Source organism: Falco biarmicus, chromosome 4, assembly GCF_023638135.1.
Source record: "Falco biarmicus isolate bFalBia1 chromosome 4, bFalBia1.pri, whole genome shotgun sequence".
Lineage (NCBI taxonomy): Eukaryota > Metazoa > Chordata > Aves > Falconiformes > Falconidae > Falco > Falco biarmicus.
The window spans coordinates 56,964,918-56,989,255 of record NC_079291.1 but is presented as its reverse complement, the minus strand read 5'-3'; the positions used below and the strand labels follow the sequence as shown (position 1 = coordinate 56,989,255).

At 45.1% G+C, this 24,338-nt stretch overlaps 1 protein-coding gene across 3 annotated transcripts in view; it reads right to left on the bottom strand.

Annotated features, from left to right (window-relative positions):
• LOC130148330 (mitogen-activated protein kinase kinase kinase 3-like) overlaps nucleotides 1-24,338 on the bottom strand; it is an 82,332-nt gene that overhangs the window by 38,220 nt on the left and 19,774 nt on the right. For 2 of the 3 annotated variants that reach the window (XM_056336790.1, XM_056336791.1), the window contains exons 2-3: nucleotides 21,868-21,947; nucleotides 6,290-6,399 (exon numbers count right to left, since the gene is read on the bottom strand). In XM_056336790.1, the coding sequence (XP_056192765.1) occupies nucleotides 6,290-6,399; nucleotides 21,868-21,871 (114 nt within the window). In that variant the 5' untranslated portion in view covers nucleotides 21,872-21,947. The remainder of the gene's footprint in view (nucleotides 1-6,289; nucleotides 6,400-21,867; nucleotides 21,948-24,338) is intronic. The other variant, XM_056336792.1, reaches the window with a different exon arrangement.

Genomic DNA, 24,338 nt, shown 5'->3' with positions numbered 1-24,338 from the left:
CCAAGGCCAGGCTGGACGAGGCTTGGAGCAACCTGGTCTAGTGGCAGGTGTCCCGGCCCATGGCAGGGGGGTGGGAACTAGATGATCTTTGAAGGTCCTTCCAACCTAAACTATGCTGTGATTCATTCTATGAAGCAGAAGAGTGGCAGAGTCAAGCACAAAATTTAGATGTTTGATCTCCTGGATTGTTCATACTGAGCAACCTTCCCTCTCCACGTGCATTTCCGTGTGACACGGGGCACAGCGGAGCCCACGTCTCGGCTGGCGCCTGTAGCCCCTGCTGCGACACAAACAAAACAAGCGACAACCCTGACAGGAAATACCACAGTAATTCCCTTCGTTTCTGGAATAATTTCTTCTCCAAGATACTCGTACCGGCATTTCCTCCAGCCCTGCTAACAAATGGTATTTTACTCTTTCTTGCCATCCACCTTGGAAAGGAAAAAGCAATGCCACTGCAGCCGCCACAAACCCATCACCATCTTTCCAGGCTTTCATTGAGGTATTTTTAGCTCCTTCCTCAAAACTTCAAATTTCACAAAAAGATCACAACTGCCAAGCTTCAGAGGAAGCACTGACGGGAATTGGGGGGGGGGGGGGGGGGGCGGGGTTAGGGGCAACTGCTTCTGCTCACTTGGCTGGGGACCATGCACCCCAGCAAGCTTGGCCAACCTCAGCCCCCAGAGCTGGAAGCAAGAAGCCCTGCACGCTGGTTTAGATTAAGGAAAATGATGAGAAAAAAAAAATATGGAAAAAGTGTTTCCAAACGAAGTGAATCACGATCTTATACAGAGATCCCTGAAGAGCTGACTGCTGTTTGTAATAAAAGCACACACGGAGAGCCGGAAAACATGCGGTTATGCCTAAAATGGAAGTGGCTTCAGAGGAACAGAAGTTGCTGAGCACCCTCGCTGCTGAACACCCACAGGGTCAATCAGATCAGGCTATGGGTCCGGGCTGAGCAATACCATGCCTGTGGAGAATGGTGTCTGGAAGCACAGGGCAGCCTGGCTGCATCACCTCAATGCCACCGACTGCAGGCAGGGACCCAGCGGAGGAGACAGACCCACGCATCCACGTCTGCCCGTGTGATAGCATGGCACCGAGCACTGATGCACCTAGAACTGCCACACTTCAAGATCCCGGACCAACACCAAGTTCAAAGACTCCTCCCTCCACGTCCTCTCCTCCTCCAAAACTCAGCTGCCATCAGAAATAGCATTCTGGTTGGATCCCCACCTCTGTAGCTTGCTTTTTAAGCTGCTCTTGTCAAACCTGACCAGTGGGCAGCTTCGTGCAGCTGAGACACCACAGGGACAAGGCCTTTTGGATCACTTCTTCCACCCATGGTTGCCTCACAAACCACCTGGGACAAAGCCTCTGACTCCAGCATTAACTCTTCTGAGGTCAAGAAAGGCAGGAAAAATCATCACAAGGGGCCTCCTGTTCCCTTCAGCGCTGCCCTGAGAGGGGCTCGTTCCAGCTGTGCTCTCACCCACCCATGAGACCTTGGGCACGCACTTTGCCTCAGTTTCCCCCCTGGGTAAAACAGGGACAATGAAAGAGACATACTTTGGCATGCTGACGGTGAGCAGAGGAATTATTTTCACTTCTCTCATTTTCTGCTCATTGGATTAGGAAACAATGAGAAAGCCCTGCTGAGCAGTGCAGCGTTCAAGCATTAGTGCTCTAGTTACTCCTTTGTACAAAGCCACAAAGCAGTGGGATTCCTCCTCAACTCCTGGCTTCAGGCAAGAGAAATCAGCACTGCAGGGCCAGGCTGGTGGGACTTCTGCACCTCCCCGACGTGCACGTTGTTTGCATTAGTCCTGCGCTCGCCCCTGCTTTTAGCAACGGGACATTCGTTACAAGCCAGACAGCTGGACCATGTCCCTAAACCGCAATAGGAGATGACTAATCCACGTCATTAGGAATTATCTGCACAGAACCCCCACGCACTTTGGGTTATTCAGCAATCAGACAGAAAGGGGTTTGTCTGGGATTGCCCCCTTCCCCTCTCGGGGGGTGGGAGCTATGAGATATCCTGGTCCCCCTGGGAACTTACAGCTCCTTTCCTCTGAACAAGCAAGCCCAGCACGTGAGCAGCTCAGAGGCCAGTGGAAAGATGATGTCTAGAGTGTCCACCACTCCCTGTTACAGATATTTTTGGTTTGTACAGCAGCAGAAATCACTGGCTTCAATATGTTTATCCAAAACCACCTACCTGGCAGGGAATAGCTTTTTATCCAGCTGGATTTCTCCTTGGCATTACCCTCTTAGCACCCAAGTCAGCTCCACACACAGACAAGGGGAAGCCTCTGCCCCAAATCCCTGGGACTCCGCTGCTTTTGCCATCCCCAGCCCAAGGCTTTCCCAGCCAGTGCTGCCCCTCTTGGTCCCTCGCTTCTGCCCCTCTAAAGTGGGGCGATCCCTGTAGAGCTCGCCATAAACACTCCCATCTTCAAGGTGATATTTATGGACCCCCATCACATTCCCCAATGCCAAAACAGAGGTGATAAAGCTAAACTCCTTTTAGGCTCCTTGAAGACCTAGAGACAGAGGGCCCTAAAACATGAGCTGTAGTTTATTCTAGTTATGAGCAAGCCTTCTCCTGCATCCAACTTGCCAAAGAAAAAAGAGTCCAGAGGTAATTTACTAAAAGAACAACTTTCAGGTCAGTCTGACATTGGTTGTGCATGGGAAAACGCTCCTCACAAATATCAGACTTTAATGCCACAGGAGAACTTGCAATCAAAATTAACACGGCAGAGGAATCGTTAGCTGTCAGCAGCTGGGACAAAGCCCCAACACCAACAACCAACTTCATACTGCGAATTGCCCAGTGTTGTTTCTATAAATAAATGGATAGGCACATAAATAGACAGATGCAAAATGAATATTAATATAGTTGTTCCTTTCTACTCCATGCTTTTGTTTGGGATTTCTAACTCTTTGTTGTTTCCCTTCTTATCTCACTCATCCTTTTCCTTAGCAATCACAATGCATATCTTTAGTCTGTTTTCTCCTTCTCCTCTTCAGAGCCACTGCTATAAACAAACCCCTTTGTCTGTTCAGTCCAGGAGATAGTCTGAAAGGACTCCTTCCAGCCACACCAGAGGATGGACAAGGAACAGTGGAGTGATAAAAGGCATAATAAAGGAATAACAGTGCAGATGATGCACCAGGAATAATGTCAGAATGAACCCCCTGTTCCCAAAGAACAGCTTCCTTTTAAAGATGGTGACTTACATGTGGAAGGAAAAGCGCGCCCATCTCTATCCCTCTACCCTGTTTTCTCACAAGGCAGAAAGGCAGTGTAATGTAGTGGCTGACACACCTGACCAGGACTCAGGAGATTCAAGTGCAGACATCACACCTGCTGCCAGCTGCCTGGGCAATCCAGGGGAAGAAACTCATCTGCACCTTGTGTCAAGTATTGCTGTTCTCATTTCTGGCTTGTTCTGCCATGAGGCATTAAGCATCCAGAAACTCAGCCTCAGTCCTAAACTCATTTATAAAGAAAGCAAACTAAAAAACACAAAGATTTTTACGCAATTTGCAAAAGGATGTTCATATCATAAGATCATCTGAAGCAAAACTGTCGATATTTTTGGGAAGTATGGTGTAGCATGCACCACCGCACATTACTTTCTTGTGTGGCCCAGGTCTACCAGGAATACTATCTGGCAGGCTCTACATTTCAAATGCTGTCAAGAGAGCACTAAGGAACCCCTCCAGGAGACAAGGATGAGATAGCACTTCGGTTGTGTTTTTCTGCGGATCAAAAAATTGCTGCAAGCCTCAAAGGGACAGGCTAGTTAGTCAACACATTCTTATTTAAAGTGTTTTTCAGTGGAAATTTGGAACACTGACTAAAGGATTCCCATGCCTCTGAAGAGCTTTTTTTTCCACAGAAATATTTTTGGTTTTGTTGTTTTTTAATCTAACAACTGAATGTCCAGACCCAAGTATTTCAATGTGAGCATGTTGCTGCACAGCCTCAGAAGAGACACCTACAATGTGATTCTCAAGAGGGCAATTTAGCATCTAAATGTCCCATGCCTCACTCTTCGTCTCCAAGAAGGGAGATTGCACAGTGCATCCTTCAGCCTAGCCAGCCAACCTGATTAAAGAAAACAATAAAAAAAGGGAAAAAATACAAGGGAACACCAAGTACCAAAGGGACAACAAATCACAGGCATGAAAACAGCAGTTCCAAAGCAATCTTTCCCCCCGCCATCAATTTCTGTGCTAAAAAGACAAGGAAAAAACCCAAAACTAAAAGGGACTTGAACAAGTTGATTAAAAGTTTGAGCTGCAAACATGAACCAAGTCCCCAATAATTCCACCTACTTTGGCCACTCCCCACCTCGCAGACTAGACTCCCATCACCCCGCAAGCCAGACTTGTTCTAGCTAGTCCAATTTAGTGAAGCAACAATTCAGCATACTCCAGCACGCTTCATCTCGTGGGGCCTGTTGGTCTGAATCCTCAATCCTGGATCCGCGAGGAGAGTGGGATGCTGCTATTTGCATCTCCTCCATCAGAGAGCTCTGAGTAACAATAAGCATGCAGCTACAGCTGGTCCACTTATAGATAAGAATTAAAATACAAAGGAGTAAATGTTTTTCCAAGCATCGATGCTGTAATTGGGAAGGAAATTTTGATTCCTAATACAATACAATCAAATACAAGTGGCAGCCAACAATTCTAAACCTTATATCAGAGCACCACATAACTCCATTGGTGATTTATGAACGAGGCTACAGAATGGATGGGCTGTAGATATGAATTTTACTGCACTACATCAACTTTATGAAACTTTTGTAGATAAGAATTCTGCCAGTGAAAACTCTTATTTTCCTTATTCTCAACTAATTATGCAGTTAACCGTGCATCTGCAGCATTTACATTTCAAAAATGACAGCAGGGATTTTTCCCCAGTGTGAGAAAAATATGCTATTTGAGAGAAGTCTAAAAAGCTTTGCTATCCTGAAAGCAGCCCAAGATGGTTTGGTATGGTCCCCACCCATCAACTTGCAGAAAATGCTATCCTTGGAGCCATCCAAAGCTGTGCTGGATTGTCTGCTTTGCCTGCAGCTGCAGAGCCAGCTCTGAATTTCTCTGGTCAGTTTTGTAAACATCTTGGACTTACTTCAGCATAAGCTGAACACAAATCCAGTGATTCAACTTGGACAGCTGCTACCGCCAGGATACACTTTAAAACAGACATGCTACGTGCGCACGTGTTTTCGTCTGCATGTGTCTAGGAAGCCTAGAGGGATTTGGGAAAGGATTTTCCCCCTTTGTATCCAGAGTTCTTTGTTAGTAGCACAAGTGCCATTAAAATATGCATGACAACAATAAATGACAATTTGTTTTCCTCCTTGCTAGGCATTCAGCAATTGCAAAGTTGACTGAAAGCTTATTCTATGCCACAGCACTAGAAGTGGAACTCCAAGTGGGTTTGCTCAAATGCTTCTCCAGCACCTTCCTGGTCCTCTTAATTATTTTTCCTCTTCTTTGTTTCTTGCTATTTTGACAACTGAATTCCTTCTTCACAACTTCCATGTTTGCGTAATATTTGCTCCATACAGAAACAGGCTATTAAATCCACTTTAGCTATTATATCAATGTCAGCAAATAACTTCTGACATTGCCCAAGGGACAATGTTTTTGCTCACCAGATCAACTCTGAATGTGCAACAGGGCCAAAATGTTTGGTTTTAGCAGCATGAAGATAAACACTGGTAATTAATATTTAAACACTTTATATAAGAATGACATTATTCCTCCCAAAAGAGCCTGGGTGTCTACAGCTCAAAGTTAACAGTATTTCTTTCAAATATCTGAAGCAAAATATGCACATGCTAAAAACCGTATTTCATCAACACTGTCAATAGAAAACATTTGACTAATCCAAATCTTAAAGCTGCATTGCCTGTTCTACTACTTGCAGTTCTAAGCAAGAGAAAGAAGTGCCTTGGGGTGGGATTTGAGATTTAAAACCAGTTTCAGGCTCTCTTGCTATATCTGTAAATGATTTCCGGTATCACTCTTCTCCTCTGCCCCTCCATTGCTCCTCTGCGATACAGGGATGCCTGTAGATCCTTTTCAGCTCTTCAAAAAGAGGTCATGAAGCTTATACCTGGGTAAAATTACGTTATTTCTGATGTGCTGAGCTCCCACAACTTGTCTAACATCTAAACTCAGTTCTCCCAGCATGGTAAGCACTACGTCCACCTCTTTGGTCTACTGGACTTTGGGGTGGACTGAAGCAATGCCTTACCTGTTTGCTGGAGTGGACACTGTTCTTATTCCTGTTGTTGTCCAGCAGACCCCCACATTTGCCTAATGCTGCCAAATCCTTCATAATAGAGTTCAGAGCTTCTTCTTCATCTGCAAAAGAAGGAGAGACAACTGAAGTGTGGAAGGCAACCTTGCCCCTGGTAGTGCAGAGTAAAAATACAGTATTGCAAATATAGTCTTTCAGCCCAAAGTGTTCAAAAGACACGATGTCTAGCCTTCCTATCAAGACGGGCATTCAAAGACTACACCGCAGTCCCTCCCAGTCCATCGTGTCTTGGAAATACAGGTTTCTTCATCACAGATCATCAGAAAAAAAGCCAGTGGCTGGGTGTAGGTGACCACTGCTCCTTCAGCTCGTAGCCCACGTTCACTGCCCACGGGGCCTTTTAGAGAGGCACCAACAGACCACATGCGCTGCCCAGGGGGGCTGGATACAGTTTGTGAACTACAAGGTGGTGCTCTACAGGACAAACTTTTCAGGACCCAGAAAGCTCACGCAGCAGGTGATGAAGAACACCACAGTTCTTCGTTGCCTCATTGCCTCCCTCTTCATTAAAGAGGCTCTAGAGCCACAACTGATTTTCAAAACTAGAGCCAGTGAGAAACCATGGGCAAGGGCAAGAAACTCATTAGAAGAGGTAACAAACTCAGCTATGCTGGATAGACAAACACACACACTGAGAACTTATATAGTATTTCTGATTTCTGCAGTAACTAGAGAACTTTGAAGGACCCATTCGATCTGAAACCAATTTCCTCCTTTTCAAGACTTTTACATCTATGGCTGTGGTCTCTTCAAGTGAACTATTACGCTGCAAAATACCAACCAGGAGCACTAAAAACCCTATCAAGTCCTAGGGCACAGCACACTTGTTAGGAGGGTGTGAAAACCCGTTGCATGCTCCATGGTTATGATACAGTCAAGACAGGCAGGTATTAGGCACATGTAGCTATTACTGTAAAAATATAAATACAGCTACCACGTTTTGTAATGCGAGTTTTACACACTCAGTAAAACTGCGCGTCTCCAGGGACAGAGCCACCCCCTGTGCCAAGCCCGCCTACAGATTTAACTCAAAGTCTGCAAAGATGTGAAAGGTGACAAAAACGGTATGAAAGCAGACAGAAGTGGACCCAAACACTGAGGTTCTTTCCCCAGGAAGGATTAAGTCCTGGATCCTTGTGCTGAGATACAACATCATCTCCTTTTTTCCCACTCCTCCTGATGGGTTTTATCAGGACCAAAGCTATGGGGGGAAAAAAAAAAAAGATGTGAGAAAAAGACTTCTTATGCATGCTGTGCACCCAGAGCCATCTCATTAAAGAAATAAGAAGGGAAATGGGGAAAAATGTTTAAAATTCAGTGTCACTTATTTTAGAGCTCAGAAATGAGCTCTAATGCCTGCATTTTCCTGTAGGCAATGTATATGTGTATATATATATATATATTTAAAATGTAACTGGAATATATATTTTGTTATCAATATTAAATATATCATTAATAAAATAGTAAAATTCATATCAAAGTACACTAAAGTCTGATTCCTCTTCCGTTTTGCATTTCCCTACCCATTAAAAATACAGTTTTGTTTTTCTGGAAGGATGGCAGGGAGCATAACCTGAAATGCTACAGGAAAACACTCAAGATAGATAACTTTCCGTTCTAGTTCCAGGGGGTGGGGGGGGAACAAAACCCCAAAACAAAAACCAACAAGAGTGTTCCCGTAGTTTTGGTTTTGGGGTGGTTTGGTGGTTTTTTTTGGAGGGGGGAGGGTTGTTAGAAGGGACCTCTGTGGGCAAGCATAGTTTTCCAGACAGATTTTTGTAGTAGGAAAAAAACAACAAAAAAACCCAACTTTTTTTGTTGAGGGGGGAGGGACAAGTTAAAAAAAACCCCACAAAAACAAAACCCCCACACACCGCCCTCCAGGAATTTTCCACCAAATCTATCAAGTCTAAAATGCCCTTCATCCCTTTCTTTTTTCCAACCCGAGTGACAACAAACTCTTCCTGACACAAAATGCAGCCTGTAATGTCACAGGGAAACTGGGCTTCAACAGGCAGCAGCAGAGCTGGGCTGTTTCTAGCAAAACCACCGGATTCATCACCACTCTTCCACCTCCAAGCCTCCCTGGACGTGCCTGGCAGCATCTTCGAGGAGATGCATCTCTGGTTATCCCACCAGTGCCCTGCAAGCATATTCCAGAACTTACAAGATTCAGCAGTGGCTGTCCCAAGGAGATGTTAACAACAGGGTTTGCTGGAGATCAATAATAATAATAATAAAAAATAATAAACCAACAAATAGGGACAGAGTAACTTCAAAGTGTTCTGGAGTGACTGGAAGCTGCTCCCTCTATTCCTCCCAAGAGAAAGACCTGGCAGCCCCCAAGAACTGGCCCAACAACCCCACAGACCACATCCCAGAGAGCTCCCACTACATCCCATGGGTACCCACCACAAGGATCAACCATGCAGCTGAGAGCAACAGTATGAACCACACTTTTGCTAGGATGTCCGACAAGCACACGGCACCTCTGAAGACATCAAAAAAGAGAGATCTTTGAGCTGAAGCAGATCCTATCAATATTGCCACTAGAGACCAGTATTCAAGGTCACTGCTTCAGTGCTATTCCTAGAGGACAGATTACTTCATCACTCACATGGACAGTAGTTACAAGAGATTGCAATGTATTTTCACTAGAAGGAAGCTGGAATTGAGCAACACTGCAAAGCAGTGAGACTGATTGGAAGTCACCTCTGCAGGGTGTACAGGAAACCTGGACGTCCTTCTGCCTATCCTACCACATGGGGCTTACACTGGCTACCAAGTCAGGGTCTTCAAACTTTTCCTGGACATTGGAAATCTCTTGGTGTTTAAAGAGAAGACAGAAGTTCATGGGAAATTGGCCTTCCTTGCTTTGTCAATCAGTAAATAACTTGTTACAGGTTAGTTTGGTTTACATTACACTGCCCTCAAAGCAATAACTAAGTCTTCCTCCTCTACCTACCCATCCATTTTGTCAAAACCTTTTCCAACACAGTCTTCTCAGTACATCAAATATAGGTTTAAAAATTCCTGGTGCTCCAGCCCCACATGCATGATTATGAAACTCACATTTCCTTAGAAAGTCTGGCTGCATATCTCTGCTAGAAGCTTCCTTTTGCATCTCTCCCAACATAGCAAAGAGCATCCACTCACTTTCAGTAACTGCTTAAGTTTAGCCCATTTTCAGAAATACCCAACCATCAATTTAATCAGCCTAGAATCAGTAGTCTACTAAAAAGGAAATGCCAGAAACCATTCTGAAAAGCATATGAGAATTTTTTGTAATAAACCCTGAGTGTTACTGGTCAAAAAGGCAATACACACATTCATGCCTTCACTGCTATGAAACAAGGTAAGAAAAATTCTTCCTATAAAAGCAGTGAAGGTTGTTTGCTGCTGCTGCTGGAGTGCGAAAGAACATGACTTAAGCACAAGCACAAATACATTATTTCCTTGAAGTAATGTATTTCTGTGTATTTAAGCAGCTTTTAAGCCACTTTTAATAGTGTGGTTTTAGTTCAAGAGAACTGCAATTTCAGAGGGACTATGACCAAAGCCTCCAACTGTTCAAAACAAAGCGAAAAACACCCCCACACCATGCTCGGAAGCAACTTCAGAGCAGGAGCACAACTTGCATCATCGGTTGCAAAACTGACACTTTCCAGTCCTCCCCACGACAGTTTTGCACAGGGACTGATGCTTTCCAGACTAAGCCTCTTGCCCATCCTAATTACTGCTCTTGGGGTCTCCAAGCTGACTCCCAAGAAGGGTGGAGAACTTTGTTCCATGGAAATAAGCAGCCAGCTCAGCCAGTTCAGTCAAAATTCAAACAAGCACTGAAGCTTACTGGATAATTAAATCCAAATGCCACTCCCAAGCATCTCCAGCAGAAGAGGCGTCACAGGCTGCTTGCTCTCTGTTTGGCTTGGTTTGAGCGAACAGAGGGTGCAGGATGGATGTCTCTCCCCAAGAGAAAACACCAGGAATCAACAGGAATCCCATGCCCAAGGGACACGCAAGAACAGGTTCTCCTGATCTAGCACTGGCAGGACCCAAGCACGCTTCAGCCTTGTGAGAAGGCAGCATTGCAACTACACAAATATACATCTTCCCAGGCTTCGCTGCAGCTCCGGAACAAAACAGCTGCAAGTTGCACAACACCAATGAAGTATCCACAGAGCTCAGATGGACTCAAGAGACTCATGGAAACCATTGACTGTGCAACGTGAGCAGGTTCTTGCTCCTGAACAACCTTCTGGCCCAGCTTCACTCTTGCACCATTTTGTACAAATTCACTTAAGGTATTGCAGGTTGACAGGATGAATTGTACAATGAAGCCTGCCCTCTCTCCCCAGCACAACAAGTAAACAGGACTATTTCTACAATGGAAGACCAGGACAAAGAAAAGCTGATTACACAGGCAGCAAAAATGAAACTTAAAAATCAATTGTGTTTAGCACTGTCCCTTCGTCCCTAATGTCTTGTCTTCCATCCTCAGCTCTGTCTTTATCTTCAGTTATTTCCCTTAGCAGCAAACTAATTTCTTTCTTCCCTACTTCCCACCAACACCCCAATTTTGTGCTTTTTAAATCTGCTTCCCGTGACAAAGCTCATTCGACCATGCTGCCAGCCCACCCAACCAAGGACCACTTCCAACCAAATATAACAGAGGTCTCAAAGATACTCATTTCCCAAAGGTTTGAGGGTGGGGGGAAATATCCATAGTCAAATAGACGAGAGGAACACACACAAGAAATCAACTAAGAGCATGCCGAAGAAGCAATGACCAGTCGAGCTACAGTGGATGTGGGAGGGTTTGGTTTATACTTTTAAAGTACACTGATCCACTTTGGCAAGATCTTGTATCAAAACCAAAATACCTCCTTCTCTCATCAAGTTTTCAGTACTGTAAGATGTTAAGGCTCACAGGTCCCAGACACCACGAATGTGAATCTGGGGCATTCAGTACTTAGCAAAATCAATTACGAAGTAAAATAAAAAAGCCACAAGATGACACATCTCTCTGCCCTTCATATACAGATTTCCGGTACAGCTACATGGCTTTGGTTCCAGCATGTATGCAGGAGAGAGGAACCTGGAGTTTCAGTCTTAGTGCAGTAGGCTCACTGCTGAAAGAGGAAAAGAAAAAAAAAAAAAAAAAAAGAAAGTCAAGGGAGAAACAGCAAGCCTGAAGGTCAACGTGGACCACCCAAAACAATTCAACAGTCAGGAGAGAAAGCAAATGAAGAAGGGACAAAGGAATAATTTAGCTGTGTTCAGATGGTCTAGACAGTGCTGTTATTGTTGGCTTCACTAATAGGTCATTACTAAGAAGCAGCTTACGGCAGTTCCATGAAGCTGCTTCCATGAACGCTGCAAAAAAACAAAAAAGCACCAACCGGATGAAGCACCAAGAAAAGCCTGCAGAAGTAAAACAGAGTCTTGTAAAACACGTCAAGTTTTGATTTGGGCCTCTCACATACACCAGGCAGAGCTAGGGCTGGGAAAAGACAGGGAAAAATCCAGGGCGTTGCAGAAGGGTAGAATATTGTCCTCTGAGTCATTACTGAAGAAGGCTGGAGCATGTAGCTAAGGGGCTGTAAGTTGTCACATACGCTTCCGCTTGGATCCAACGTAAAACCACCAGCGTGACCACCTGTGGTCACTGAACATCTTGCTGTGCTTTTTGCAACCATGATGCTGATCGCCCAGTTCAGCCATCGAGTCTCTGTAAATTCCAGTGGCACCCTCTATCGCTAGCATCCACCTCTCTGGAAGGTGATGCAGCTGCTGGGGATATCCCCAGGCAGAGGAAAGAGTTCTGTGAAGTTTGAGAGGGGATGAAGAGAGGATGGAAAGCCTCACAGAAACATTGTCACCTTCATTAAAAAGGCCTTTTTTCAAAAGGCATGGCTTCAAGCATATAGTGACAAAAATACTCAAATGTAATAAAACATAGTGAAAAGAAATACAGAACCATATGACTATGCCACCGACAATGTTAACTTTGGCCTGAGAAAGACATCACCATTTCCTTGTCTGTTTTTTGAAAAATACACAATTTTTGGATTCACTGCTATATGACATTTATCATTTACCACAGAGAACCTCAATCGAAAGCCAAGACCCACTGCCTCAGCATCAGCCAGTACATGCAAAGGGCAGTCCCTGTCCTGATGGATTTTCAGCTAAACTGTCAGATGGAGAGAGAGGTAAGAGGTTTTTTATGTCTCATCTGATGGACAGGAATCTGAGACAGACAAAAGTCTTTATCAAGACTACACAAGTCTGCAGCCAGAGCTAAATACATTAACAGAGCTTAAATTCAGAAACTTCATCTAGCCTTACTGTCTGTATACAAAGGCCACAGAAATTCATTTAGCAGCCTCTACATCACAATCTTGACTTGGAATCAAGCAAAACAGCCTCTTTCTGAACAGCTTTCTAAAAGTCTCAATTTGAAGAACTAGCATACTTATTCCAATAACTTCTCTGCAACAAATACCTATCTCACCTCCCATTTGAATATAGCTCACTTCATATTCTACTCATTAAATCTTGATATCCCTGTACCTTACAGACCCCTCTATTAACAGAAATCCCTCCCCCATCTTCTGCAGGTATTGACAGACAGCGATCTTCTTCATTTAACTAAATGGAAACACATAGCTTCTTCCATTAGAGTAATCCTTAGTTCATTCCTACAGCTCTTTCTGGTTGTCTTTTTTTTTTTCTTCATGAAGAGCAGAGCAAACATCAGAGTAGCATACAATGTTCAACGGCCACAAGTCCTTTTCGCTTCTATCTGCAGTGTGAGCATGGGGTAACAGCAAACGGTCACATGTTACAGTGAAAGTTCACATCTGTTGGACCAACAGCAACGTGGACTGCCTGCTGCCTTCATCAAAAGGTCAATGCCGTATCAGTCCTGGGTTTGCTTTCCTGGACCTGGGAACTAGAAAACACTAACCTGTTTGAAAGCAGGTGTCAAAGAACTTGCTTGTGAAGACAAATGTTGTCTTTTCTCCAAAAGCCAGAGGAGAAAAAAACAAAAACAAAAACAACAGCTTGGAGATGAAGAGAAACGCAGGACTTTGGGTTTCTCCAGTATCCGCAAACACTATCAACAGACATGTACTGCCACCAGGACTCAAGCCACGCACAAGATACCGGGGCAGAGGTACCAAGACAGCATGGACTTGATCTTAAAAAGCCTCCTCCAGCCTGAATGATTCTATGATTCTCAATAGCAGACAGGATCAATTAGTAAGTAAACACTGTCCCAGTCAATTTAAGGAAGGAGACCAGTGAGCTAGAAGCTCAAAACCCTGATTCGGACCGTAACAAAAGCCCTTAAGCAAGTAAAGAAGGGATCCAGACACTCTCACGGGCAAGTACAAATGCTCTCTTACAACTCACCCCCCCTTAGAAGGGCTGTCTGTAAATGACCTGTGGCAAAACAGATTGCTGTGTGAATCCATCTATGAGAGGTGCAGATAAACCTCCATGTAAATTAAACCCACATGCACAAATCATTTTGCCACCGTCTGGAGAGTGTCCAGTATCTGATAAGGAGAAAAATTACCCAATTACCCTCCCCCAGCCCAATTACTGTGCACCCCAGCAGACACACCAGTGGAGCACGCTCCCTTTGCAAGTCAGCAAAGGGCTCGCTGGCAGCTGGATCCTGCTGTCGTTCACCCTCCTGCAACCCCACCCAAGGGATGGCAAGGTCACCCCTGTGTACGACTCAAGGGCAGGGCACAGCTCAGCAGGTCGAGCAGAGCAATTATACATGAGGAAGTGAGGAAAGACCCTTCTGATACACAGGATTTCTTGGCAGGAGTTTGTTCGCTGACGTCTTAACTTTGGACACACAAATTCACATAGATAACTAATGCTGCAACGTGCTCGGGTTTCCTGAAAGTGCATTTCTTCTTATCAAGAAATTACGATGCTAAAGGGTGCACCATTTAATAGGTAGCAAAGATTATTAACAAACTTTACCTGACAAACTTATGGTAAATGCTCGCTTTCCATAAGTGACATCGGTTTGGATTTTTAATATTGTGTTTCTAGCACAACCAGTAGCCCCTTTGTAAAAATAAACAAAACCAAACCCATCAGAGACTTTTAGCAGCTACAGACGTCCATCACACCAAGTGTCCACTAAAATATCTGTGGGTTTAGGGTACAGTTATACTGTCTCACAAGCCATTTTCTCAGGGGTAAAGCTCCTTTTGAGAATTCCTGCCTCCTATTCCTGCTCTACTCCATGCTATCCCTTAGGTGAGCCGTCCAACTATTGGTAAAATCACACAGTCAACAGATCAAAGAACCTGTTCAGATCAAAACCAACCCTTCCCTTTACATGCCTTTGCAAAGGGGGACAGAAGTTAGTGCTCAGGAGTGGGCTTGAGGGGAAGGCAAGAACCTGTTTGAAAAAAGCTAAATGAGTTATTTTTTAAAATTATAATTAGTAAAGCAATGTATCACATATGTAACTAATTCTGGTCACCATGACAGGACACAACCAGTCCCCAAAATACTAATGTACACAAATAAGCAAACACCTCCAACGTAATATGAAGTGACTGGACTCTTAACATGTCTATAAGAGCATTGAGAGAACAGCAAAGGAGAATAAACTGGTGAATAAATTAATAGGTTATGTCATAACTTATTTGAGATCCAGGGTGTGAGATAACTAAGAACTTCAACTGCCCTCTGAATTTCCCCAGGGAAACCCAAAAACTAAAGTAACTACTGGGACTGCACCTCAGTTTAGGTAAGGCAAGAGCTGTGTCCTTACACCACTGAGCGATCAGTACCTTGCAAAAACCAATACAAAACCTTCCAAGGACACTGAATGGCAAGTTTTAACACTTGTGTTAAAGTTTCAGAGGCTAAGCCACAAATCTTACAAGAAATTTCTCTTGATGAATGCAAAGAGCTGTGGCATGATACTGAGGTATACTCATCCCAGGGATTTACCAGGGACTTTCGCAGTGGAAAAGGACTCGGGATCCAAAAGGTGTTTGGTTTAGATCAGCAGGGAGGGAAAGCAGGGTTGCATCTGTGGTTCGCCGCAACCCTCCGCTCCCAAAACAGCCACCCCTCTGACGGCACCACGCACAGTAACACTCCACGGGATTAGAGCCTGCCCACATTCTGCAACACGCTGCCCTCCACCACAGCTCCCGTCCCTGTGCACGCTTGTCACCATGTCCCCCATACATCCCTGCAGACACGGAGGGCAGCGAAGCCCCCTATGAAACCATTTCCCCCCAGATATACAGCCCCGACGGCTAGATTCGGTCAGGGCAAGGCCGCTCAGGGATGAGGGCAGGTGAACTCCCCAGCAGGGCAGGATGGGGAGCGCTGCTCAGAGGCTGCGCTCTGACGGGTATCTGAGCTGGACAGCTTGGAGATGGGCAAAAACCTTTGTCCTTGTGGGGGTTTTATCCTGTGGCTTTCAGATAAAGGCTCAGGCATAAAACCCTCCTCCCTCCTTTTCGCAGCCCCTCTCCCCAGCACAGTGTTGCTGCTGGGCTTTGTAACAACCTGTGGGGGTTCAACAATGGCACCCCACACCCTTCAACCCTCCTTGGCTAATGGACCAAACATCTGGGTTAAAACTGGCTAGTGTTTGTTGGAGGGAGGAAGATTTTCTGAAGAGAGGGGAGCTGCAGAAACAGGTGCTGCCCCTCATATCCAGCCAGCAACTTGAATCCTGGAGCAGGAGACAGGATGGTTCAATAATAAAAAAAACAGTGGCAAAGCACAGCCCACAACGTGTTTTGCTGGCTAATGAAGGTGTAACTGGGTAAGCTACTTACCTTTAAGCACCTCTGAACTTAGCTGCAAAGCTGGAGGTGTTTGCAAACCCTACTAAGGGGCGCAGAGAATGACAGCATACCTTGATCCCCTGCTACTGAAACTCCTAATGAGATGTAAAGCACAGCAAAGATTAAGCAAGGAAGTCTGTCAGCCAAAAAGCAAGCATTCACCCTACACAGCACCACAGGGAAATCTAACCCAGCCTTGACCGTTCCAGCTGCCAAAGGTCTCCAAGCCCTAGGCAGGCTCTGGCATTGGGTGCCTCCCAGTTGCAGCCCTGGAGAAGACGGGAGGCAGAAGCAGGAATAGAGAGAGCAGTGAGAGTCAGGGCTTTCCTGTAACAGCAGAGTGCTGCAAGGCAAACCATGCTAAATCTCTGCTTCTTAGAATCAAAGTATCATTTCGGTTGGAAGAGACCCTTAAGATAGAGTCCATCTATAAAGCTAACACTGCTCTAGCACAAAACTGTTGTTCCTCATTTGCTTTTGCAGATTAAAATTAGTCTAGGAGAGCTGCAAGCAGGGGCTAGACCCTTGAAAAATTAACATTTAAGAATATTTTGCACACCCATAGCTCTGCTAAGCATTAAATATATATATTAAAAAAATACAGGGGCTGTTTGGTTTTATGGCACGATGCTTCTTCTCCCACGGCATCTGCCTGCAAAACTCCTTACCACTTCAAAGTTACCAGGTACTGGTTTCTCTCACTCATCCCACAACAAACTTTCACAGCTTTTTTGCTAAGCCTGCCCATTGCTCCACAGATACTCGCTACCTTTTCCTTTAATGGATTAACATAATTAAATTAAACTCTGGGCAATTTTTCCAGCCTGTTTTCCTCCTAAGCTTAAAATTTGCTCCTTCTGAAGAAGGGCTTAGTGCCTAAAAGGCAGACTGGTTTTTTTCCACCTCTATCAGTTTGGTCTAATAAAAGATATTACCTCTCCCCACAACCTATACCTCTCTCTTGAGCACACTTGAAAGGAGAAAAATGTTTACCCAGCAAGAAACATAGCTGGCAAGTTATTTCCCCTGACTGCCTCCAATACCTTTGAAGGTTATTTGCAGGCTCATAAAGACCTCTTTCTCCCTCCCAGCCCAGTTACTTCCAGTGCTCAAAGCCACAGCCCAGAGCCCATGAACTCATAACCTGCTGCTGCACCAACGGCTGCGACATCCCAGATACAGCGATGCAGGTCCAGTCCCACCTTCCCCAGGTGCCCGAAGTGCCTGGCGTGACCCTCAACAGAAGCCCTGGGTGCAATGGGCACAGTGCCAGGAAAGGGAGGTGACACGGACACCTCTTAACTCAGACACTTCTCGAAAATAACAAAACCTGAGCGTCCGATGTGCCTTACAAGATAAACTGCTGCAATTCAACCTGAATTACTTTTTTTTAATAGCTCTCAGCATACGAAGAGCAAGTGAAGAGCAAACCCACTACCTTAGACTGAAGAATGAGGAAAATATGTCATGGGAGAGCTGAGACATCAGTGCCTGCATGCAGGGGGATAAGGTGAGTTGGTCTGTTCTGCTCCCAGCAACCGGGGGCAATTCTCTCAGCCTCAGCAGCCCCCGCAAAAAAACACTGAATTGAGTTAAATGGCCAGACCATGGCTGTGCAAACAGGCCCCCTCCTCCTTCAGCAAGCTGCAGCACATCCTGCCAGCCCAGCTTGCACTCGTTTTCTCCAAACACACCCACTGTCAAGGCAATATTGTAAATACGCATCATTCTCCCATCTCCTGCACCTCAGATTACCTTTCTGATGAAGCAAGAGTCACACTCGCTCCAGAAAAGTACTAGAGACCTAAACTTTTGAGTTATGCATACGTATGCTGAACAGAATAGGTAAGTGTTCTGGAGCTTTTATCATCAGAAACACATGTGCATACACACAGCATTTCATAACCAGAATTAAGAATACTTCAGTAATTTTTAAACAAAAACAAAAAAGGCAATAAACAAGCTGATGCTTCTTATATCAACTTCTGCAGTTTTTAAACATTACTTTTACTGTGAGGTGATGTTTAAACACAGCAATTTTTAACCACTATTGACCACACTCCTTTCACTGTGTCGTGTTGGAGACGTGGACATTTTTAGAAGTGTCATACACACTCACTGGTCTACAGCTATGTTTGATCAAATTATAAAGAGGTCCTGGACCCTCACAGAAAGGTGGCAGATGGAAATGCACTGTGAGCTGGGGGACCTGTTCTGTGCCAGGAAAGGTGGAACATCCTGCTTTGGGACACACATGATCTCCACTCCAGTTTTTCTTTCATTATCAAAGCTGAAAAAGCCAATGTAAAAGGCATATGTCACTTGGACTCTCTGAAGCCTGAGAAGAATAGCAGCCCAACAACCACGTTAAAAATTAGTTCATTATTCTTCCAGCCTGCAGGAATTACAGTACCAAACTGACAGCAGATAACCACTTCAGGCTCCTGTACCGTTTTGGATGATCAGTGTCCAGCAAGGTGCGCTGGGGATTTGCCTTCCTGAAGATGTGTCTCAGACCATGCTCAGTCATCTCACCCCACTTCATCTCCATACCCAAGACCTGACCCACTCAGGAAACATGCGGTCATCTTCTGAAGCAGTGACTGAACACCTACAGCATGGCCACATGTCTCCCTCTAGAAATCACAAAGTCCTCCCAACGCCTTTCCAAATCTTTGTTTTCCATACAAAGAAAGTGTCAAACACTTCAGCACAAACACAACTGTTATACACCTGGAGTAAAGTGTCCCAGGACAGCACTAAACAGGAGCCCAAGTCATTTATTGAAGACCAAAGCATGAAGCAAAACCAGAGCAATTCCATCCTGAGATCCTATGCTGTATCCAGTTACTTCCCTCTCAAATTAAACCCTCTGATCTATCTTGCAGAGATACATCCAGATCCTTCACAAACAGCATTAAAAGAATAAATAAGCATTAAGTGACATGGTCATAACCATGTCCACACACCAGACCCAATGCCAAGGACCTCTGCTTAGGCTGACCCCAAGCTGGCACGTGTAGAGATACTGTCTTGGACCTGCAACAGCTGAGCAACCTCCCTGCAGCGCTGGGACGCCACGGCTGCAGAGGGCTAGTCCAAGTGCCACTGCACCGCGTGACACCTCCAAACTGCTATGTCAGAACTGCAGCCCACAGAGATCCCAGAAGTCCCCACTTCCCGTCTTGCGGTCTCCGTACACGGTCATACAGCTTCCCTAGAACCTGTCCAGGAGTGAACAGCCCTGTGCTGAACTCTGAGACACTGAGTAGACTATAAATAGGATCCTAAGAAGAATGGTAGACCTGGAATGGATCTTGAGATACACCTCCTCTGTAGTCAGTTACATGACTGCAAGTTCCCTGTGCTTCCCTTGAAAATGCTCCCTCACCTCTATGCGCAGAAGAAACAAGCACACATATAGAAGGGAGGGGTATGTGTGAAACTAAAAAAACCTCAAAATTCAGACTAATTTTCTGTGTATCAGCAAAGCTGTGGCAACAATCCTTTAACTAACACACACCACTCCGTAAGACTGATCAAGATACACATCACTTCATCTTGCTCCAACAGTCAAGCCAGAGACCAGACTCAGGACCACACCACGATCCTTTCTGAATGCAGCCCGGCAGATCTAACAGGCATTGATGCTGTGTTAGTGACAAGCCACCGCAATATGCTCCAAGCAATGACATTTGGGGAAGGGGACATGCACAGCACCTTCCACCCACACACATGTGTAAGCAGAACTGCAGATCTGCATAAGACCCCTACCAGCTCAGCTTGCCTTCCCAAAAAACAGTCAAGAGCGCCTTGCAGAAGGGTGCTCTCTTCAGCATTCCTGCAATTACTGCTTCCCCAGTGTGCCCATACTGTGTTCACAGCTGACAGTTTGAAGGCACCGAGGAGTACCAACCGTGCTCTCTGAAAAAGAGGCCATCAAATTGACTATCTGCTGAGAACTGGACTGGAGCCAGCAACTCATTCCCTACTGGTGCTCAGAGCAAGTCTGAACTTTCCTTCTTAAAAATAAATTGCATTGACAAAGGAGTGGCTCTCACCTTTAAAGTGAAAATGTCTCTAAAACATTGTGGGGTTTTTCACTAGGGATTTAAAACTGAAATTTGTCATTCTTTATATTGAAGAAGCAGTCTGGACTTTCTCTTCCCCTCTTTTTTTTTTTTTTTAACCTTGGCTTCAAATTAGTCCTCTCCCCACAAAATCTCTCTTCTAGGAAGCAGAGGAAGAGCAAAAAAAAAAAAAACACAACCAGAGAGGTAGAGCCAGGATGGGGTAAACGCCACTTTTCTCCTTTCTCCATGAATGAGGACAAACAGTTAAGGTCTGGTAGCGGCTTAATATTTTTCACTTTTTAAATTCAAACCACTATCACCTGAATCACTTTTCTAGTCTGCAAGGTCAATCCCTAAATTTACAGGTATTCCACCCCCATCTCCTTTTTATTTTTTTAAGCAAGATTTCAACCAGCCCTGAAAAGTTTTGGGTGAACTTGTATAAATGCTGCAAATGTGGAAGTGAGGTGCTCAGCTTCAACCAGGATTCCTCCAACACCTCTTCTTTCTTGGGTCACCGGGTCAGGAAGCCATTTCAGGAGATGTGTTTAGGCTCCTCAAAACCTGTCTCTTCTGGTGAAGGAAACAGGACAATCCAAGCTCAAATAGCTCCACGCATTAATCAAGCACTGACACTCATGTGAGGTAGAACTTGGCCTTGTTCTTCAATCTGCTGAGCTTTCTCTTTCCAGCAAAATTAAAGAGGAGCAGCAGAAACCTTTACAGTTCCTGGAACTGCTACTGGCTGGCAAAATAGCTTGTAGACCTCTTTGGAACTGTCAGTAATGCATGCATCTTCTGCAAAGTCCTTTAGCGGGGATGGGAAGACACCAGGCAAACCCTGCAACTGTGTCCCACCTGTGTGACAGGTTACAAGCACAGCAGCAAGGCATGGACATTTTCCTGCAAGTAAGGTATGATTTTGCGAGAGTAATGTGAAAGTTTGATGGCCAATGGCATGAGAACCTGAAGGAGGGCTGGGGCTCTCACACTTATCACTGCTCACGTGAGCCAGCATCACTGAGCTGATTATTTATGTACTAAAACTGAGACAGTCCAGAACTTCCAGGCGGTCCCGATTTATGACATAATGAATTTTCTTCAGCAGTAGAGATTACATCAAGATCATTATGTACCTCCAGAACTATAAATGATTTCCACTTTTTTTATTTAAAAAAAAAAGAAAAAGTCTCCCTCAGCACCGCAGAGCATCTGATACACAACTATTCCAGTGGAAAAGGGAGAAGGTGAAGGTAATCCAGGTCACCAATTAGAAAAGCAATTTACTCAGGCTCTGTTTGAAACAGAACCTTCCTTGGGAGAAGAGATACAGGGAATGAAGATGCTCTGCCCAGAAATACAAGGCAGACTTGGGAAGAAGCTCCACCTAGAACACAAAGCACCAGATCACACTGATAGTAAGAAGAAGATTTGTCTAATTCTGGCACCACTGAAAGGCAAAACATTAGAAAGCAACGTAATATTCAGCCAGACCATCCTGGTAATGTCTCACACTCTGCTGTCATGCTTGGTAGCCCCAGCCAAAGTTAGCAGGCTGTTAATTGCTTCAGGGGAATCCAATTCTTACCCATCTTTCCATCTACATCAGGCCTCCATTCCACCGGTCCCAGACACTTGTACCTTATCCTCCACTCTCAAGCATCCACCCTGTAATAACAAACATACACAGAGGTTACAAGTTAATTTTGATGTGTCAATGGGAACAGAGACTGAACAGGACCACTCTTCACAAGGCATTTCCCCACCATCACCTGGGCTGGAGGAAAGAGAAGAACCATTTAGTTAGGAAATGAGACCAGGAGTTCCTCCACCTCTACACGCCCCAAAGGTAACACACTACAAACCTGGTACCTTTGTAGTTTTAAAGCCTTGGGAGGAAACAACTTATACTTGTGCCACACATCCCCTTTTGTCGCGAGCAGGTATCTTTAATACATTATACTTGTAATGTATTTTTACATTATTTAATGCAACTCTAAAGCAATACTCTACCTTTAACGCATTGCATTTTGTGGCACCCCTATGGGATAACACCCACTTGGGGAACAGCCTAACAGCAGGACATGGAAAGTCAGCCCCAGAGGCAGCCTGTATCAAAGCAGAATTTAGTATCAAACCTGTATTTAGGCCTTTCAAATTCCAGCCAAGGTTCCTCAAGGCTGGACCAGCTTTCCTCTGACTGCATGGGATAAAAAAACCCTGAGTCTAGGCAGCTCTCAGCAGCAACGTACGCTCCACATGTCCCTCATGGCAAGCATGTCCCTAACAGCCCTTCCCGAGTCTCTGGCTGTTGCCAAGTGCTACTCACGGCTATCCGCTAATCTGCCCAAAACTGCTGCAGAAGCGGGTTCAGTCCCTTGGTATGCTGCACGGAGCCAAAGCTCTGTGCCCCACCACAGGTTGTTCGGGGGTTTTTTTCCTCACAGAGAAACTTAAGGAGTATAAACCTGAACCTGCTGGAGTCAGTCCTGCTCACCAGTGAAAAACCTCATTTTAGACTGAATGAAGGCATAACCCACCTAAAGATGGACACCTTTCAAAGAGCAGTACGATAGAAGTGACCAGCGAAGACCAATCCACTTTAGCTGGCCGATAAGCACACATAAACCTGTGTGACAGCATGAGTAAATGAAGAGACATCTTGAACACTCCAGACTTGCATGGGAAGCCTAAGACATTCCTGTTCTGCAGTCACTGCAGGCAACACTGCCCCAAAGTCAATGAGAGCTGCATACGCCAGGACACAGACACAAACTCTGGAGTGTTAAGCACCATGGATTGGGCAGAAGCAGTAGAAAAATGAAAATCTCCCAGCTCAGTCAAATAGATTTAAACACAATAACAAATCTGAAGTGAACCATGGAATGACCACAAGCGTGGATTAAAATGATTTTCTGCAGCTCCAGCGCCTCGGTGCTGGCAAGCAGGAGGATATTTATTCAACCTATTTTGAGAGAGACGAGCAGGAAGGGAATGCGATAAGAAAGCAGCAGAGGCGGAGACATACGTGTGCCCCGAAGTGCGTTGTTCCTTTTGCTGCTGCAGCTTCCTCTCAGGACAGCATCATTTAGCCTAAGAGCCCACAGCCACCAGGGACTCTCCTCTATCCTTTTTCAAGACAGGGAAGGAGACAAGGAAATAACACACTTGGAAAGGTTAAAAATCCTGTCTTGAGGAGCAACAGTTGGTCTACGCAACGCTGAATCGAGAGCACACCACCACCAAGAAGGCAGTATAAAAATTCCAACTGAGTATAACAAGAGCAGGAAACGGCCCAAATCTTCACTGCTTTTGCTTTCAGAACCGATGGAGACACTTCCAGCAATTAAGCTGCATGCAGTTTGCATCAAGGGCCACATGCAGATAGCCTGGATTAACCCTAAATTCCTCTGATACCCCAGGTTAACTCTCCTATCAGCATAATAGACTTTTCTAATGGCTTTCTGGAGACCTTTCAGACCTTTGCCATCCGTATCTAGTTACAAAAGCATGCACCTACAGGAACCATGCAAACAAACCCTGGAAAAAAACAGGTGACCTTTCCATCAGCAGAGCCCTACCCTGTGCTCTTCTCCATCACCTCTGCCATAGCAAGCCCCTGAGATCCCACTTGCCCAGCTCTCGTGAGTGAACAAGCCCCTGCACACAGTGCAGGAAATTTCCACGGGTACACCAGAGAAAAGAGGTTTTCTATTTTAGCAAATCTTGTCAATCCTGAGCACAGCCAGCCTTCAAATTGGACTGCAAACACTGTCGATTTCCGTGGCTTCCCAAAAATACATACCAGCAGCTTCCTGTTACAGAAGGACAAATTCCTGTTTCTAATACAAATTCTGTTCTTTTATTATCTCCCTTAAAAAACGGAGGGGGGGGTGGAGAGAAGGGGAAAAAATAAGGGGTAAAAAAAAGGAAAAACCACTTTTCTACTCCAATGCACTTCAAAGCGGCATCCCCCTTCTCCTCCAGCTAAGCTCCCTGGTCAGAGCCTCCAACTGCTGGCAGTTTACAATACAAACCAGCGAGCATCCAAAACAGGGC